Source organism: Corapipo altera, unplaced genomic scaffold (assembly GCF_003945725.1).
Source record: "Corapipo altera isolate COAL_440 unplaced genomic scaffold, ASM394572v1 52b, whole genome shotgun sequence".
NCBI lineage: Eukaryota > Metazoa > Chordata > Aves > Passeriformes > Pipridae > Corapipo > Corapipo altera.
Window position 1 is genome coordinate 3901451 of NW_020884922.1, and position 20070 is coordinate 3921520.

Here is a 20070-nt window from a genome sequence, read left to right on the forward strand (position 1 = left end):
CCTGCTATTTTGAAAGTTTACCTGATTTGGTGAACAAACGGGAAAATCTTCAACTGGTGGAATTAAACCCTGGGCAATTAATTGTCCATAGGATGGAGGAGCTTCTCTTCTTAACAGCTCAGCCTCAACCCTTGACAAATGAGTTTCAAATGATCTTTTGAAGAGAAAAGAAATTTCAGAATATATAAGACACTGATTTATACATATTTTAAAGATTAAAAGTACATCAGACTATTATAATCTGAAACAAATTTCAGCAGCAGAAGTTTTGCTAATTTAATTGAAATTTAATTGACAAAGAATATACAATATGTCCTTTCAGTCCTATGGGTCTGTCCATGGGTCCTATGTCCCATTCCTATGGGTCTGTCCAGCTGAAATAAGAACAAAAAAATCAACCCAAAAATAAATTCCTTAAAAAAGCAAACAAAAAAACCAGCCCAAAAATATGGGCTAAATACAAAAAGCACCATGAGAGATGCTCACATTATTTTATAAAAACTGAAGAATGCATAATCCTGGTATGAGCTAGTCTATAATAGAAGAAAAGAAACATGTTGTCAAATACAGAACTGAAACATTAATTGCAATTTAATTAATGGCAGTTTGTCCCACACTTTCTTTTTGGTAACAACATCTGAAAGCTTAACCTTCAATAGATCAGAATATATCCTCTTTTCTTCACTGGGAGAGCGGTCAGTCACTGGAACAAGCTCCCCAGGGAACTGGGTCATGGCACCAAGCTTGTCAGCGTTCAACAAGCATCTGGATGATGCTGAGCCATAGGTCTCAGCAAGGTTTAGTTTCAGATGTCCTGCCAGGAGCAGAGAGTCAGATTCTAGGTTCCAATTTGAGATACTCTTATGATTAACTGACCTCTTTTTACTCTCAAAGAAAAAGGAACAATGTCTTTAGAAATCACGCACAACAATGTCTGTATGGTAATAAAACTGCTTCAAGTACAGACAAGAAAGACACAAAACCATTTAATACATTTGAACTCTCAAGACCATCTGTTCTACTTACCTTCGCTCAAACATCCTGAGTGAGTACAATTTACAAGTACATCCCAGTGCAATGACAAGCAGCAATCCACAAATAAGACTCCCAATGACAGCTGCAGTTATCACTCTAGTGGGCACAATGACTGGGCAATTCTCTTCATCGCTGCCATCGCCACAGTCATCTTGAGAATCACAAACCCAGCTCTCAAACACACAGCGGTTATTTTTGCAGTGAAAATTTCCTGGCTGACAGAAGAAACAATTCTTTTCATCCGAACCATTAGGGCAATGATTCTGGTAGTTGCAGCGATCTGAACGAGGGTAGCAAACACCATTTCGAGAGCAGGGAAACTCATCTCTTTGGCACATGGTGCAGTTGGTTTCATCTCTTCCATTTGGACAGTGCCAGTAGCCATCACAGCGTTGCTGCTCTGTGTAGCAACCCCAATTTCCACCGCATGGGATTTCCCAGGGCAAACAGAAGCCATCTACTTGATACGTTGCATTGAATCCTCTTGCAGCATTCACTTTGTCAGCACAAAAATGCACTCTTATCTGTCCTGAGGATGAAACAACTGTGAGGGGAGCATGAGAGTCAAATGCTGTTAGTACACGCAACAGCCTCCGTGGATTCTCCTCTAATCCATCATATATTTTAACATAGTCTCCATAACCTGTACCATCAAGTTTAAAATCAGTGAATCGCAAGATTACTTTGCGATGATCACCGGTGTCTATCAGCCAGGTGCAGTTGCTGCCAGGCGGGTAGAAGTCAGGATAGTTGGGAGAACTGAAAGTACCATAAAAGTATTTTAACCACTGCCCACATGTTGGCACAGCACAGTCTATTTCATCTCCTAGGTCAAGACAATCAATGTTACCATCACATTTTAAAGACTCTGGAAGGCAAGTGTAAAGCTTGGTGAAGCGGGAAAGACACTGGAACTGATTGGAAGCACAAGGTTGAAAGGAAGTAGCTGTCGGAGGATTAGCTTTGGCACAGATTTCTTCGTCCGAGTTGTCTCCACATTCATCCATATTATTACATTTCCAGCTTTCTGGAATACACTTCCCATTAGCACAATGAAACTGGTCACAATCACAACTTGGTTCATCAGATTTCCCTGAAAGAAAAAAAAAAAAATATCTTAAGAGTTTAGCACTTCCATGTTTTGTGTTGCATACGCATTTGCTGCAGCAGGTACTCCAGAATGGCAAACCAGCTACTTGAAGTCTCTGTAAAAAACGGCAACTTTCAGTAAATTTCAAGATAGAACAGTTTTTTCAAGTCAAATTTCCGTCAGCAAATCTGCATGAACCTTACCCTTAGCTGCTTCCAGTCAATTAACTTTAACCCAATCAAGAAAACAATGCTCATTTATAGCTATTGAGAAATCTGACTTCAAAAGTGCTAAAAATAAGTTAGAAAAATACTGTTTCTCTTCTCTATCACTCAAAATACAGAAATATTTTGTGCTGCAGTACTGGTAACCTTCTCAAATTCCTTCCCATTAAAAGCTTTCTCTCCTCTGCTTTCATAGGTTTCTATTTGGTACCAGCTGACAGCTGAAGATTACATATTATTGCAACCAAAGAGGAACCTCTGTCCTTAAGTCCTCTCACTGTTTGCTCCTGCCTCTCCTCCAGTAACTGAGAGTGCAGCAAATGCAGAGATGTATGCTTGCCTGAACAAAAAACAGTACTTTAAAAGTTAAGAATCCAGGTAATGTCCCGAAAATGTGGAGGTGAGGGTTTTGTGGGGTTTTCTGGTCTGGTCTCCTTTTTTTTTTTAATTATTACAGGGAGAAGAAAATGTCAAGGGACACCTTTATTGAAGAAAATGTGGTCTACTGGCTACTACCACACTTATAACATCAAGGATATTTTTCAAGCCTTCACTTATTAAAGTTCCAACCATGTGAAACACAGAAACATACCTGAGAACCAAGCTAATTCAGCTCTCCAACATTTAAGCGGAGTCAAATACCACGGTATCATTTTAAATCACTATTATTTCTAAAAACCACAGTACAGACTGTAAAATTGGCTATAAAACAAACTGTCATGGTCAATCCCCCCAAAAATTTAAAAAATCATCTGCAATGCACATGGTCCTACATAGCAGTAATTTGGAAAATAAACTAGACAAATACATACCCATTCTTAGTAACGCTATACTTAAGGCTTTAAAAAGGAAACAGGAAAGACAGCATGATGAACTCACTAAAATCCAGATGTTCCCAGGAGAAGCACGTTCTCTCTTTTTTTACAAGAGAACAATTCAGATTTGAATGAAGGTCATCTAATCAAATCACCTGCTCAAAGCAAGGTTAACTGAAGTTATTAGGCTCTTAAGGGCCTTCTTCAATCAAGTACTTTTAATGTTCCAGTGCTTAAATATTCAACATGATAAAAGTCTTCATAGTGAGTCTGAATTTTCCTTGCTGCAACTGATCTGCTGTGATAGGTCAAGTCATATCATACCTCTGTTCCCCTTTTTTCTACTTTAGTGTATATTAGAAGGCATTAAGAATAAATACTGTTTCCTAAAATAATTTTTTTTTAAATGTGCAACGCATTTTTAAAATTTCACAAATGCTAAGGTTTTTAAAAAGTGAATGCAGGAAAAACTGGAATCAACAGGAGTGATAAACATTATAAGCACTGCTGAAGAGTGCTTAAGTCAACAAATTTGGTGACAAAGAGTGAAAGGAGAGCAAAATGCATGTGCTGGCAGTGATCAATTTACAGAAAATGTTCATTTCACTAAAAACCGCGAAGAATAGATGTAGTATAAGTGATACCATCTTCTTGTTCTGTTACATATATATACACATATTTTTATATATATAGTACATTCACACATGGTTCATAAAATTAGGATGTCAAATAGAACCTTGGCCTTGACTTCAAAACTTGTAAAACTGAACTACTAGACTTGTCCTACCTAAATTGGATGACTGTGCTCCATAGGTGGAGGTAATACTAGTAGAATATGTGTCATTAGTATCAAAACACGATTTTTTCCCTCTCTTGCCGTATTTATCACACTCAGAAGTCTACCTAACCAATTTAACCAACTAATTTTAGTGCGATGAAAACAATTAAAATCTCAAACTATGTTAAAAAAAACCCTTCCAGGTGCCTAGTATTAACAGCTAACTTTTTTCTTCCCCAAATCATTCACTCTGCTTATTGCTATCATTGATTCCCACTGGAATATTCAAGTTGTGCATGGGATCAAAATACCTTAACTAACATATATTTTCCCTAATTTCAATAAACCTCGAAGTGACTACAGGTATTTCCTGTAAAGGGATTTATCCTCCTATATGGAAATACTTCTTGAAAGATGAAACAAAAAGTGAAACCATAAAATTATACTAGGTATCATCTGAAACATACCAGCAAAGTAGGCTAATCTGAAGCCTTTTCTGGAGATGCTATCATCTGAATGAAACCTGATCCAAACATGATCCTGTGAAGAGATGTATGGTGAGGGAATGGAAGAGCCACATGCTCTGTAGCCTTCAACGTTCTTGTAGCTTCCAATTGTTAACCAATCTGAGCTGCACCGCCGAGATCCCTGAACATCAAAATCTTGAAAGCTGAAAAACAGAAAAGGTCAAAATTGCTACTGAACTGGATGTTACACAACCAAGCTGATGAATTACTACACATAAAAATGGAAATTAGCTGTAAGTTTTTTTAGCACGAAATAAAAGAGCAGCTTCTCTATCCCTGTAAGAATAGGACTTAACCTTGTGCTGATACTTTTATATTATGAGGACGACAAGAACCCATTTAGTTAAACAAAATATTGCATCCACTACTTAAAGAAGCACAGTTTTTCTACAAAAAACAAACATTAAGTCTTCATATAAAAATAAATTCTATTATTGAAATTGCTCTTCTGTGTCTCATTTAATGACTTTTATATATTAGTAAGTGGTTCTGTTTAACCCAAATTCCATCAGAATTTTAGCTAATTCTACACTTATGACAACGATATGATTTGACATTAAAAATACAGCTAAATTGGTCAAAATTATGTTTTCAGGTAAGACTTTCTCCCAATTGCACTACTCGTTACCCAAACACTGTATTATGGAATGTCATGGTATGGCTACTGTATCAAGACAGGCTGCCATGGTAATGAAGTGTGAAGGGGAGACAATCTGGGCAAAGCAGGTCTGTACAGACAACAGAGAAGTTTATCAGAACTGAAATGTGATATGAGTGGAAGAAAACAATGTGGAAGGAAAAAAATTGGTTTTATTAAAAAAACAGTATGAAAAAGTTTAGAAAGTGTTCTAGTAGCTAAACAGTTTTACCCACTTTACATTGCATTTATGCCAGTTGAATATTTAGTAGAAAGATGGTTTAAATTAAGAAGCAATACTTGAAATGAATAACTGATGTCGCAGCAAGTCTGTACTGGAAATCAAAGTAAATCTGCAGGTAATGCAGTTTCATGATCAAGTCTATGAAATGGTATTAACTTGTATCTTGATGCTCAAATAAACCAGTAATGGCGAATGAATAAATGAGAACTTCAATCTATGATACAAATTTTGGACATTACTACTTTAGAAAAGCGACAAGATTTGTGAAACTATGAGGAGCTCCCTGCATCAAAACTCAGCCTTTCCAAAACTGCAGTCATAGCTACTGACTCACTATTTGTCCCTGACATTTTTAAGCACACCATGAGACTTCATAGCAATGAAGCATAACAGAACTTCCTCTACACATTTTTAATGCAAAATTCTTATATTTCAGACACATTGAAAAGAATTCAAATAAATGAGCACATTGAACTTCTTGCTAGACACCAATTCCCCAGCTGAAAACAAAGGCTACATGGCTGTGTGACAGTAAATCAGATAACAGCAAAGGCAGAAAACAGACAAAACTGAAATCCTTCACTTACAGGAAGGAAGAGAAAACCAGTATACACAGCTGGCAGTTAAAAATGTCTAGTTAGTACTTCTTTGATCCATGTGGATAAAACAGGAGCACTGTTACCTTATAGTAATGATCTCCCCTGGGTTGGCATGGATGTACCAGCTACAATTAATTCGGGCAGGATACTCAGAGGGCCACCCTGGACTTGTGATTGTTCCACTTGGTGATCGAATTTGTTCTGGAATATCTCCACAAGCTGAAAAATACATATATATTGAAAGCAATTGATTAATTCCACTTTTTTAAAGCCAATAGGACAGAAAAAACCTCCAACCAATCAGCACTAATTAGATTATATAACGATTAAAAACCCCCAACTTCTAAAGGAGTTTGTAATGGAACATGTGAGCCAAAACATGCTTTTCAACATTGCCAGTGCAGCAGTTCTTACTTATATCAATTATTATTACAGATTAAAAAAACGTTATTCTATACAGACTTTGACAACTTTAATGAAGTGAAAGATTTTGTATTTCATAATTTTATTTTTGACCTTCACAAAGATTCAGTTCAATTTAACCATGAACTTAACACCTTAAACTGACAAATGCATTGAAGGTACAAAATAAATTGAAGCTAAATTATCAAGTAGCTGAAATTTCTTGTCTTAGGTAGACCCAGTGTTTGACCACCATTTAAATACCTGCCTCCCAGTTCTTGACATGGAAATGATCTTCGCACACATGATTCCAAATGCTTGAAAGGCAAAAAGCACTTACTGCAGTACACTTCATTTATAAATATGAAAAGTTAGGTTCGTAAGAGATTATTCTTAAGAGAGACTTATATTACTACTTTTCTGATAAAGGACTAGAAAGCTTGTATTTATAGGTCTAATTATATGCAACTGCAGTAACTCAGCCATTTGTATTCTTACTTTATTATACAGTAGCTTTCTGCATTAGCCTTAACTCAGCTGCTATTCCTCTTACAGGAGTGTTCTCAGCTCTCTTGATTTTATTTCAAGTATTGTATTTACTGAGTTTGTGGTTTTGTTTTCCTAGTTTTTTTTCCCCTTAGCAGCCTTATATACAACACCTGTCATATATCTGATTCACAACCTTCACGGTAATAGGAAGGCTACAATACTCTCACTGTAGATGTTCAAATTATGAGGAAGTTTCGGTGGTCAGAAAACACATCAAAAATAATTGCCCTCTGTGTTTTTATTTTTCAGTTTTCTTACTGCTAGTCCAAAACCTGCAAGCTCCTAAAGTTTACTGGTAGCACAATCAGTTTACACACAATAGTTTAAACACAAGAACTATAACAAATGAGGAAGCATTTTCATTATTGTCTAATCACCAAAAGCTTTTAGAATTCCTATTTGATTAAAATAAATCACAACTGATACAGTAAACAAACACGATGAAAAATGAACAGCATTTAGAACATTGCAAAAGTTGTAATAAAGTAATTTGTAAAGAGGATTTTTTTTTCTATTTTTACAATCAAGCTTTCAAAATAATTTTGCAATACTATAAAGACCTGAAATTATTGTCTGGCTCTAATACAATGAGAAGTTATACTCTTAAATTATTATTATTATTACTTTAAAATATTTCTGCATGGCATTACAAATCCATTTCTAAAAAATATGTTTAGAAGTATTAAAAGACAAAAGTGCTGGCAAAATGTCAGAATTTTCTGTGTTAGCTTAAATACAGTAGCAAAAATAAACTCAGTAAGTTTACTGCTGTCCTGTACAGCTGTAAGAGAACATTGCTTTAAATGGTTTTTCACATGCTTCTTTTTAGAGCTTTATTCATGCTGCAAAGTATTAACATTAACTACAGAACATAAGTCCTGCCCTTATATCTAGGGACAAAAAAGTCACAAAATACAGGAAGATTGCACTTGAACATGCATCGTTCACTTTCTTTTTAAATTTTGAGCAAACCCTATAGGTGGTGCTCTAAGACCATGATATTTTGGAACACAGCTCCTGTGTAAATGATCTTGTGATACTTTACATTTGTTCAGGCAAGAAACAGAAGGTCAGGAAAGAAAAACTGGTTATTCAGTTTTTGAAGTAAAACAGCAGTTTTAACTGTTTCAGAACAAAAAATATGCAAAAAACTAGAAGAAGGAATAAAACATTTTGTACCAAGCCAGCAAATGCTGGCAAACATTTCCACATACTACTTGGTTACTACTGAAATAGTGCTCAGCTTAAAATGAGTTACCTGCAGGTGAAATTTATGCTACTACAACATTCACCTGATATTAGATATTTACAAACTGACAGACATGATTTTATCACTGAAAACCTCTAAAGAAGCTTTTAAGTTTGCCTGACAAAAGGAAACGTTGCACTAAAATACACGAAAATGATCCATCCAACATATATTCATTCAGTTTTAGAGAGTTCAACCCCAAAAACTTAAACATGCTAAAAACGTAAGTACAGCATGTGTCTGATGAATAGGAACCTCCAAACACTGCTAGCACCTGTGAACTACAATGCAACCGGCTGGGCAAGTTCCTGTGCTGGCACAGCACTCCCAACAACTCTCATCTGCTCAATCCAACCCCTGCAGCAGCACAAACAGTAACTTTAACTTAAGTTTGAATGGAAGAAATTCTGCACTAAAATCCTGTATAACCAAGGTGATACTTCGAGACAACCATGAAAACTCCCAGTTTTACTCAAATTCAGGATTTTTTTATCCTTTGTTTGCAGAGCCAGCCATATCCCTATAGTTTCTATATTCTTTTAATAAGATGGTTTTTTCTCTGTTTCCACTAAAGCTCACATTAAAGAGCTGAGGGCAAAATATGACCAGTTGCAGCACCACCCAATATGGGAAGAGAGAAGCAGACTATGGAGGGCATGAGGAAGCAAGAATGATCGCAGGCACAAAACAGGGGAACAACACCGTGCTAGTGCTGTAGAAGAGAGGAAAAAAGTATGCATATGACAAAGTGTGGGTTGAAAAAAAAAAAAAAAAAGAATGGACTTGAAAAGGGAATTATAGCTTTCTTAACTTCAGGTTAGCTACATATGCTAAATGCACTTGCATACTTGGCATATATTCATGTAATAAACATCTCTTACTTATAACTCAGGAGACAACAGAAATCTCCTCTTTGCTTAAAAAAATGTTAAAAGGTCAAGATGAACTGTGCAGAAGTCGCACTTCAGAAGTGCTGTCATTTTGAGAGGGAATAATTTTTCAGCAAGATTTTTTAAATCAAGGATAACCTTTTGAAATAGAACAGTTTAAAAGAGAATATACTTTATAAAGATAATAGTGAGCCTTTAAAATCAGTTCCTGTCTCTCTGCCTAACCAGAATGTTTCTCCTAGACCTTTTGGAAGTATAATTTAAGATACATTTTATTCATGTGTTTGAAAACATGCAGAATGTGAGCAACATCAAGGACATGGGATTGCAACCAAGGCAGAAGCAGAAGTGAGAACGTGTCATCGTAGAAAGCAAAGACACCCAGTGATGTGTGTCTCAGATGTTCTCAAGTCTCACGCTGGTGGCTGTAAGATTTGGAGGGAGAACCTTCTACATGGGTGTTGCCTCTGCCTACATTCCCTTCAATGCCCTTTTATCCTTGAGTACAATTCTGCTCATCCATCTCCTACCTGCTTTAAACTCTTTCCTTTGAGAACCTTTATTTTGCTAACAATCTATTTGCAAATTTGTTACTTTGCTATTAGTCTTCAGTACATTACAATACTGCAATTAGGACTGAAGATGTTTCACGTACTGTAGTGCAAAATAATGGTCAAAAGAGCTGTGCACATCATTTTCTGACATATGTGGATTTTCCTGTAGATTTTTAAAAATAGGTACAACAGTTTTTCTTATTTCCTTCTTCCTAAAATTTGTTTACCACCCCACATTACAGAACATTACCATAAACTACCTATGGGATGTTAACTGGTAAACAGAAGAGAGCCAATGAAAACTTTACCAAATTCAATTAGCAAGTTGTAACATGCAAATAATTAAGAAACCTATGCAAAAATTCTGTAACAAGATCTAGAGAAGTAAAGTACCAGTAGTAAGTAAGAGTGAACAACATGTCAAGGAAAAAAGTCACTTCAGAAAAGCAGGGAGAGGGAGATTAGGGATTTATCTTCACAGTAATGCCAGAAGATTAGTTGAAAAGATAAAAGAATTAGCTTTCAATGTGAACCACACGATGATAAGGTATGCATTATATTGGACATGGTAAGGACATGAATGCAGCTGGATAAATGATCTGAAGGTGTTTAAAACAGCTTAGAGTAAAAAGAGAATAATATTGTGATAAAGTCTAAACCATGAATAGGGAGGGTAATTATTGCATTGTAACTCTCAGGAGCCACTGAAAGTCTTATTTGCAGAACTACAGGGGAAGAATGCATAGGAATCTTTGCCTCCAGGGCAAGCCAGAAAGCATTATAAATTAAAGCCCTTTGCTCAGCAATACAGAGACACACTCAGCAAAAAGAAATAGTTTTTATATATATATAAATATACATATATAATCATCATATATAAACTATATAAATAAAAACAGTTGTTAATGAACAACTGTTTACACCAGTGCTGAAATTCTTCAAAATGGAGAGTGAGAGGGGAGACTGGGGAGATGGAGGAATTGGTTTTGCAGTTGTGACAATTACGGCTCAGCATACCTCAAAGGTAGACCTCAAAATATTTCTGAATTTTTCAGATTTTAAAAGCATAAACACTTTACACAAGAGACAACATTTCACTATTGCTGCTGGTAGAAAAAGCATGCTCCTATATTAGAGTACCTGTAACTTGGAAGATATAATATACAGCAGTAGCATAAATACCAAAGACCACAGAGGTCTGTGCTATTAAAACATAATTTAGGAAGGTACGTCACGTAGTCTTACAGCAGCAGCATGACAGAAAATCTACCATTGAGACAATCATTTCATTTTAAATCCTGTCTCAGTAGCGACTGTTCAAGAAAATCACTTGCTTGGTTTCAACACCAAGTGAAAGTTGGACTTAGAAAGATTAAAGGTCAGATGTCTTTGGTTCTATTTCACAGAAACTCTGCTTCAAACTGTTCTGCTAAATATAAAGCTGTCCAGGTATGCTTGAAAAACATATCACTTACAAGTTCAAAAATATGTTTGGGGCAGTGAATTTATTTAAAAGGAACTAAAATATCATGTAATTCATCCCCATCTTTTATACTTGGGCCATGCACTTAACATTTAAAAGATGTACATACAAACAGCAGTAAGGAAAACGCCACTGAGTTGGGCTACATGCTTTCTTTGGGTTGTCATTAACAGACCATCCCCAGATCCATTATCTGAAAATTCCCCAGTGAAGAATTTGCACTTTATATTCAGACAGAAACTTTAGAGTGTGATATTTATTTTTTCCCATCTGGAAACACAGGAACATCAGAGCTACTTTTATATATATTTTCTCTTTTTTTTTTTTAATTTTCTTTTTTATTTATTTTTAAATGGATCTTTCCTTTTAGTAGTTAAAGGTCTATCTACCAGCTGCTGCTATCTTGCGTAGAAAGTACGTTGTGTTCTGCTCTTCTTGGCACTGCCTATTCAAGCATGCTGGCCAAAGTACTGGAAGCAGAGTCAAAAATTCCATTCACCTCTTGCCCAACAGATGCTTTTCTGCCTGTATTGTGACCTGTGACATGACTGTTGCAGTAAACAAAGGGGTGTGAGGTTGTTAAAACACACCCTGAAAGCTGCATAGTTAGATTTTAGGCTGTGTATCTCATACATTCCAATTCCAGCAACAATTGTTCCAGCAGGGCAAGTAGCTATGCTGATATTTATTATTTACAGTGTGCCATAAATGTACTATATATGATACTTGATGCATTACTACTGTTAAAAAGCAACAACATTTTTCATGATGCAGCACAAGAAAGGATATGAAAGGTCTTCTATAATTAGACTTTTAACAGTGTTTGAGTGGCAAACAATGAAAGGGAAATAGAAAGCAGTAGGGTGTAACAGAGACCATCCACTGACTGTACATTTATCCAAAAACTTAACTGTGAGCACAAGTAGAAATATAATGTTTGAAGCAATACTGCAAGCATAACTGCAGTGAGATGTGCAAGCTGTTTTCAAAAAGGACAAGTTCGCATTTTGACCCATTTTAGAAGAAGGGTGTGTGAAAATCAGTTTGATTTTTAGGGATTAGTGCCAGTTTCCCTATGGAAAGAATCAGGCTTGTATTCTTCTACCTGCTGAGGAGTGTTTATCTCCCGATTTGCACATATCCTCAGTATCTGTATCATAAAACACGCCCTGCAGCTTGGCTGATGCTGCACAACATCTGAAGAACAAAGACTGTACAATGGCCACACAGTCACATCACTAACACAGAGTAGTCCCGACCGTGGCTGCTGCCTGGAAGAGGCCTGAGACTGACTGACTGGAAGAGAACACAGCAACCTTGGAGCAATGTGTGCTGCTTTTATACCCCATATTCTCCCAGCATCTCAGTCTCTCAGTTTCATGAGTTCTAAAATGCTTTTTTTTTCTTGTATTAAGGAAACTGTGCAGTCAAGTGTACAGTAGTTTCAGTTACTGCTTCAATCTAATCAGGTGAAATGCATAACTCTTGGATTTATATTATTTGACAGTAGCAATGTCCAAAATTACATTTCAGTAAATTTCATTTCACAAAAACTTTACTGTGGAAAGAAAATATCAATTCAACTTAAACCAACTTTTCTCTTAGTTCAATGTTTGTATGGAAAAATAATTAAGCAGTCCACTTAGAAAGGCATAATCTGTTCATGAGCATGCAGGTATCAGTTTTATCTTATGAGAATTTTTCCATGTTCCAGTTGCTTCATTCCTTATTACATGCTGCAAAAGGCAGTAATAATTTTTATAGCCAAATATCTCTTCATAAGATACCAGGTGGCTTTCAATATTTACTATTTAAGTCATGCATGAAATTTAAACATTACAAAAAATGACTTACCCGTTGACACTCCTGAAATATGCACATTTTCAGAATGTTCTGCAAGAGCACCATTTCCTAAAATTAAACATAATGAATAAGCTAATTTCCAAGATAAAATTTGTAGAAATTCTTCAGATACCTTTTTACAGAATAGAACGAACAAAAATGAAGTTATTTTAATTAATATTAAACATTAAAGGTTCTACATTAATTTATGATAAAACTGAAAAGAGAAAACCTAGAGAAAAGTTACTATACAATAAAAAAACCTCAAGTATTGTCAATTTACTAGGGACAATTAAATATACTAGAAAGTTAAGGAACAAGAGACTGTGGTAGAGTTTTGAGAAACTATGCATTTTAGATAGTAGAGTTGTATGATTGTGTATCAAATGCTACTATATTTTCATGAAGGATTTATTTCAATGCATCTTCCTCATCTTCTCCTGGATCAAGATTTGTAAGGTAATGCTACGCAAATGCAGACATCCAGGGGACTACAATCATCTATTTCACAATGAATTGCAGCCTATACCCTTTATCCAGAAAGGCAGCTCAAATACAGCAGGGAAGTAGCTACCTTCAGCAGTTAACTCCCGGGAGTGCTCAGCAAAACTACGTACACTTGTGAAGATGAACAAGACTCACGCGGTCATCAAGAGTTACAGACAGAAAAGTTATCCCTCCAAATCCAATACTTTGTACTTCTCCAGAGTAAAAGTAGCCTGCTAAAGCAAATACCTTTGCTGATAGGTGGTAGCCCTGGTACATGTGAGAGATCAAGCTGTATTTGTGCACATTTCTCCCACTGAACAGATTTCTCCTCTCCTTTATTCACCACCCTTTCTTTTAACCTTTACAATAAATTTTTAATAAAATCTTTCAGGCATTTCGGGAGAGAGCTACTTTGATAAATAAGCTCCTCCTTTGAATATAGGTAGTGAATCTAAAATATAAAATACATCACTAAGCAAATCTTAAAACCACAACTCTTAATCCCTCAAAGTTTTGTAATATTGAAGATTTGCCATGTCACACAGATTTTCATGCAGGTGAAATCAGTTGTTGCACCAGCATTGCAATGTAAGTGTGGTATGTCTGGGTGACAAAAACCTTAAGTACACAAAGAAAACATAAATTCCTTTTATACCAACTTAAAGACTGTTACGAGTTGACCTAGAACATAATACACCTAAGCAACCACAGCTCAGTGCTCCTCCACTGCAGTGGTTAAAAATAAAATGTTTCAGAAATTGCTCCCAGGGTTGACACCAAATGCACAAAGACATAAGTTTTTATTTCTTAAAGACATCATACAGTTAAAAACCTGATGATCAGAATTTGCAGAAATATAGCAAGTATAATTTATTTATTTTTTAAAAAAACTAAATTCCTTGGCTCCTGAAAGTTACATGTTTCCCACCCCTTTTTCAATGTACAAATTTCACAACAGATATTTACTTATCAGGTTGCTTTGTCTCAATCTTTTTTTTTTAAAATCCACACTATAACAACTCTCCTCAATGTTCAAAAGCCTGAAGTATTTTAAAACAAAAACTATTTCAAATACTGTATTAGTGAGCAACTATTTTCCAATTAAACTATTTCCTAAGTAAAATATACTTCTAAGTTTTAAAAACCTGTTCTCCAAATAATCCCTCCATTTTGCATATCACTGACATGTCAAGGAGTGTTGCCACTCTGATTTCATGCCAACAGTAAACTCAGCTCCCAATTTACAAAATAAGCATCTTTGCTGCAAAGTGATTTTAATTGTAACTGATTCCATAGAAGCACATTTCTGATTGTTTTCTTTTATTTCCATCAGCATACAAAAAACATTAACACATTTCAAGACCTTTTATTTTAACCTAAAAATAGCTTACTGATATTTCATCTTTCAAATACATTAGGGATTATTAACCTTTTTTTTCTTTGCAAAAAGGGGTACTTGCATGTTTAAGTAAATCTATAGTTGTTATTGAACATTGAAAATTAACAGCATGACAAAAAAGAAGGAACTCACAAACATTTAGAAATATGAAAAAAACCCCAAAACCTCAAGTAACTATGCTGAAGACAATCAATACCTGGGCACTCCACTGATGCTCCCAGAATCTGAATTCCTGACAAGCTCCCTATGCATAACAACCAGGAAAACAAAAACCTCAGAATACTAATGAAATTAGTTCTGATAAAAATATAGTAAGAAAACACGAAAAATACTGACATAACAATGAAGTGATGGAAATCAAAGCAAAGGAGAGAGAGAGAGAGAAAATATAAATCGGTAATAATGAGAAGCATACTAAAAAGGGAACTCGTATCTAAATCTGGTACACACTGACCCAGAATTAGTGGGTTAAGAAAACTTAAGCCAATAATCAAAGACAGAGCACTTGATTATTTTCCATCTAAATATGCTTTACAATCTAGGAATTAATCTCTTGAGATAAAGTGATGTCACATTTATTGTCAACCTAACTTCAGTGATTAGTCAGAAGCAGCACTAACATGTCGTGATGAAGGCTGATTTCAGATCCAATACTATAGTATCAAAATAAGGTGGGTTTTTTCAAAATTCTTTCCTTCCCAATAATCTTCCATTACATGAAAAATTAATCTGAGAAATCTGCCAGATTATTACTTCCTTTTTTTATTGGAAACTGCCACTGAAACAGAGTGTGTTCAGATGCCATTTAAGTGTTACTAACTGCTGACAGACACCTTTATGAATTTTTTGGGCAACGATCTTTATATGATCTCTACAATTATGTCACATATAAAGTGAGACTACTAGAATATCAATATATCAGATAACAGATCAGTAATTTCCATTAAGATATGGGAACATAATTATCTGTGAAATTCCTGTTAGTCTATTTAACACAGCAGAGGACGAGTATGTAAAAAAAATTTCTTAGGTCACCAACAAGGTTTAAAGAAATATTTGTTATTGATTTCCCTTTCAACACAGTGCTGGAAGACACAGAGAAGCTCCTGCCTTCCATTCAGCCTGTAAGAAATCAAGATTGTTTTTCTAAAACCAACATCTTCATTCCTTTTTTTCTGCTGACTTCTTAGAAGAGACCACTTGTGTAGCCAGCACTACACCCATTTTCTCCACATCCTTTTACAAATATTTAGCAGAAATAGGCCACTTATTTTAAGTTGTATTAAACCAAGAAATGTTTGTCAACTTTAGCCCTGCAGCTTAAGATATGGTCAGCAACTGCATGTAAATTAAATTCAAATGGAAAAGCTCAAGATAAAAACAAGTACTTAATATGTTTTTTCTAAAGAACAAAAAACCCCCCAAAGAATGTTTCCTAAATAGAATACAAGATATATTAAACTACTGGTAATCTATAGATTAAACAAAAGCATGGAAAGTACTTTTAATGGATTTCTATTGATGTGCACATGAGTTTGTTGCCACCACTCATAGTAATACCCCTAAAGATTCCTTGACTGCAATATAAAAAACCCAGTCGACTGGTTACTAAAAGAGTTAAGACTCCTGATAGAGTGTTTTACAGCATAGAATGACCCTCCAATTTCTGCCTTTCTGTCTTTGATAACTTTAACAATCTCTCAAATGGTCAAAGAGTGGTTATGGTCAAAGTTGTTTGTTGATTCTGACAGATGCATCTGTAAAATTTTATTGTACCTTCACAGCACAAAGCTAGTCCTTTTGACCTTCATCAGTTTTTTCTATTCCACTCAAATCCCCTGGGTTGCAATGCCACCTCACCTTACGATCAGACAGAAACAGACAAGTAGTTCCAAAGACACTTGAATTAATTCCTTTTGATTCATGCCTCACAACTGGCTGACTGCAGAAGAAAACAAGACAACACTAGGTTTGCCTTCAGGTTTTCCAGCAGTTGGGGCATTTCTCCCCTGCAAGTCTATATGAAACAATGGTAAATTCCCCACACCCCACCCTGAAAAGTGAGACACTCTCACATCATCAATTCCTAGCAACCTGGTCCAAAGTCCTACACAGAGTCTGCAGAGGCAAACCGAATTACTCAGAAAATAAAACCCATAGCCTTGGAAGGTATTTGACTCAGTAACTACTTCTGAGTTTCATCACAGGCAGGAAATTAAACACAGGCCAGGGGAGTGGGGCTGGCCACAACGAAAAATGTGGCACCAGCAAACACTCCAAACAAACAGCAGAGAAAAAGAATGCTCTTACACCTAGAAAACATGACATATTTGGAAAAAGCAGCCACCAGGTTCTACGTATTTGAAACCCAGCCAGCAGCAGTGATGCTCAGCCTCAGTGTAGAGGTTACTATAATGCAGTTGCCTTCATTTTAGGATGTGATCCCCTACATCCGTCCTTCCCCACAGCCTATACAGCACAGCTCTCTCAAAAATGGAATGAGTATCAGACTCAAAGGATTATCTGCATATAACTTTGGAGCACAAAACTACGCCTACAGTCCTGATACAAGCTTCTCCTTTGAGTGTTACTCAAATTCATGTAGTTTTCAAGAAGGCAAACAGACCCCCAGGCTTCCACAATGAAGTGTCCCTCTTAGTCAAAATATTCAGATTAAGAAAGGCAACCTTCTGCACTCCAGATACATATATGACCTTGAAAGCTTCAGACAAAGAACAAGTTTACCTAAATACTGATATCTGAGATAGCAAATAATAACTCTCAAATGAAGTCTCATTTCGATTTTGACTTGACTAAAATTAGTAATACTAATTTAGTACAGTGAAGTGATGAATATTGCAACACGCAAAAATCTGGTACATGCAACTTTGTCCACTGTGATTGTAAAATCAAATTTTATAACTTTAATTTGACAAAACATCATATATCTTGGGACTAAGCTAAATCCAGATTGTGTTTTACAGAAAAAATAATTTAAGTGTTAAAATGAAAAATTAAAAGAAACAATTCACAGTGGCAAAGGCCAATTTAAGTTACCTTTATTTCTGCTGTTGCACCAAGTAGTTACTGTCCACAAAAAAAACCCGAAAACAAACCACAAACCAACATGCACACCTATCTCCATTGAAGCTAAATTCTTCTTTATCAAGATTAAGCCTCTGCCATTATCTTTAACAGCTAAATTACAATCCCCCTATAAATAGAACTGTATAAATTGAAGAACTGCTGTAACTGAATGGCTGTGAAGAGAGAGCTTTTTCTACACTACCTTGAGTTAAAAGGTACTGTGGTGCATAATGAATGCTACATAAGCAGACTGGACAGGATATTTTTCTTGAACCACAATTATCAGGGACAGGAGATCAACAACACTTCCTGTATATAATGTGTTTCTAAACACCCTTTATCGTGGTACGTGTTCAACTTGCTTTACTTTAGACAATGTATTTCATGACCAAACTTCCTTTCTTCACCCTACTCCCAAAATTCCTTTGCACTCTGTACCTTATGAAGGGTAAGCTTAACTTGTTTACTCTGCCTTTTGTCAGCTGAAGTTACTTTGTAATAATCTTCACCAAATTTTGCTTCTAACTGACCAAATGTGGATGATGACACCAAAAAAAGGTTACTATATGTTTTCATGAACAATTTGGTGCTGCCTTCCACATTCCCTCACTAAAAAGTTATGGCCTAGTTCAAAACCAACAACAATATCCTTCTTCATCTACAGAAATGGCAGCTGGAAAGATACATGATGCCTCTGCAACATTCCAGGCTTTTTGGGAACGACTTCTTTTGTTACCACATTTTGTCACAGTCCCAGCCCACTTCCTGCAAACACCTAAGCACAGCTGTGTAGAAACAAGCTCCCCTTGAAGATGCCACTTTGTCACACTGAACCAGTCTGTGGGAGAAAAGTGGGCTACTGCCCACCCATCATACCAACCATCAATTTTAGTTGTGATGTTACATGTAGCTCAGAGCAGGGCATGCAGAAGACCAAAAGAAAAACAAGTACTACCACCGTCCTTCAGATAAACTAGACAATCTTTAAAGGTTCCCCCCAACACAAACCATTCTATGGCAAAAACATTTATTCGGTGTGTAACCAAAAATACTGTATTGAATTTACATGTAGGTCACATGCAGTAATGAGCTAAAAAAATTAGGTAGGAGCCTCGTCAGACTTTTTGGCTCATCAATTACAACTTCATCTCCTGAACACTTACATTTGTTAAACTACTGTACATTTAGAATTAAATGCATTAGCTGCAGGAATTTAATGCTGTAACAACTGCACAGCTACACGTCCATAGGTACATGGCCACACCGCAGCCAAGCTCTCCTGTTCTGCAGAAGGAGCAGTATACTGAGAGCATGCGACTGAGAAAAAACACTTTCTGTAATCTCAGATGAACATGAGGTTACAAAAGGGACTAGACTTGTTTTTTCCTCCTTTATAACCCAGAAGACTCTCAGAGAATATGGTTTCTCCTGTACTTTCTTTTGTGTTCTCCAACCACTGCTAAACCGTGTGACAGAAATTCAGATTTTGCCCTCCTCAGAAGACAGGAAGAGCTGCAGGTGCACTTCAAATTACAAGAGAAAAGGAACTGAAAGTGGAGCAAACAGTGGAGAAAAAAACCAAACCAACCATAGTCTAATCATTTGAAACTTACCTTCCCAGAACAGTCTGTGAAATAAAGAGAATTATTGCTACAGGGAATGCTTCAAATTAAGTGCAGCAGAGCTGCACACAGTCCACTGAAGTCAGGCAATCATTTGCTACATCTCTATATCCAGTAAAAAGGCAAAGCAGCAATATCATTCCCAGATTTCTACAGAAACCAGTCACAGGCTTTACAAGTACCATAATTTTATTATTTTCTGCCTTCTGATGGCTTAGTTTGCAATCACTACATCCCTTCAATTAGAGATATGCACAAAATAAACTTAGTTTATGCACCAGTACATATTTAGATCAAGTTCTCAGGATAAGATTCACTATTCACAGGAATCTCATATTTTCCTGTCTTTTTTTATATAGTGTATTGCACTTTGACCACAAGTTTTTGTCCAATACGCAACTACTGCTACTTCCTTGACAAAAGGCCACACATAATTCACGCAAAAGACAATTAAAAAAGCACCATGAGAAGGGACAGTACTCACTTTTAGGCATTAACTGATCAATAATCTCCAGTTTAGCTGCAGAATCCTCCCAAGAATTATTGACAAATTTT

The 20070-nt window shown here is 36.0% G+C and overlaps 1 protein-coding gene across 1 annotated transcript in view; it reads right to left on the bottom strand.

Moving 5' to 3' along the window:
- The window catches only part of LRP12 (LDL receptor related protein 12), a 47793-nt gene that overhangs the window by 6686 nt on the left and 21037 nt on the right, over window positions 1-20070 (bottom strand). Inside the window, exons 2-6 of the mRNA XM_027657050.1 lie at window positions 12931-12987; window positions 6033-6168; window positions 4410-4612; window positions 1027-2128; window positions 22-154 (exon numbers count right to left, since the gene is read on the bottom strand). Of these exons, the coding sequence (XP_027512851.1) occupies window positions 22-154; window positions 1027-2128; window positions 4410-4612; window positions 6033-6168; window positions 12931-12987 (1631 nt within the window). The remainder of the gene's footprint in view (window positions 1-21; window positions 155-1026; window positions 2129-4409; window positions 4613-6032; window positions 6169-12930; window positions 12988-20070) is intronic.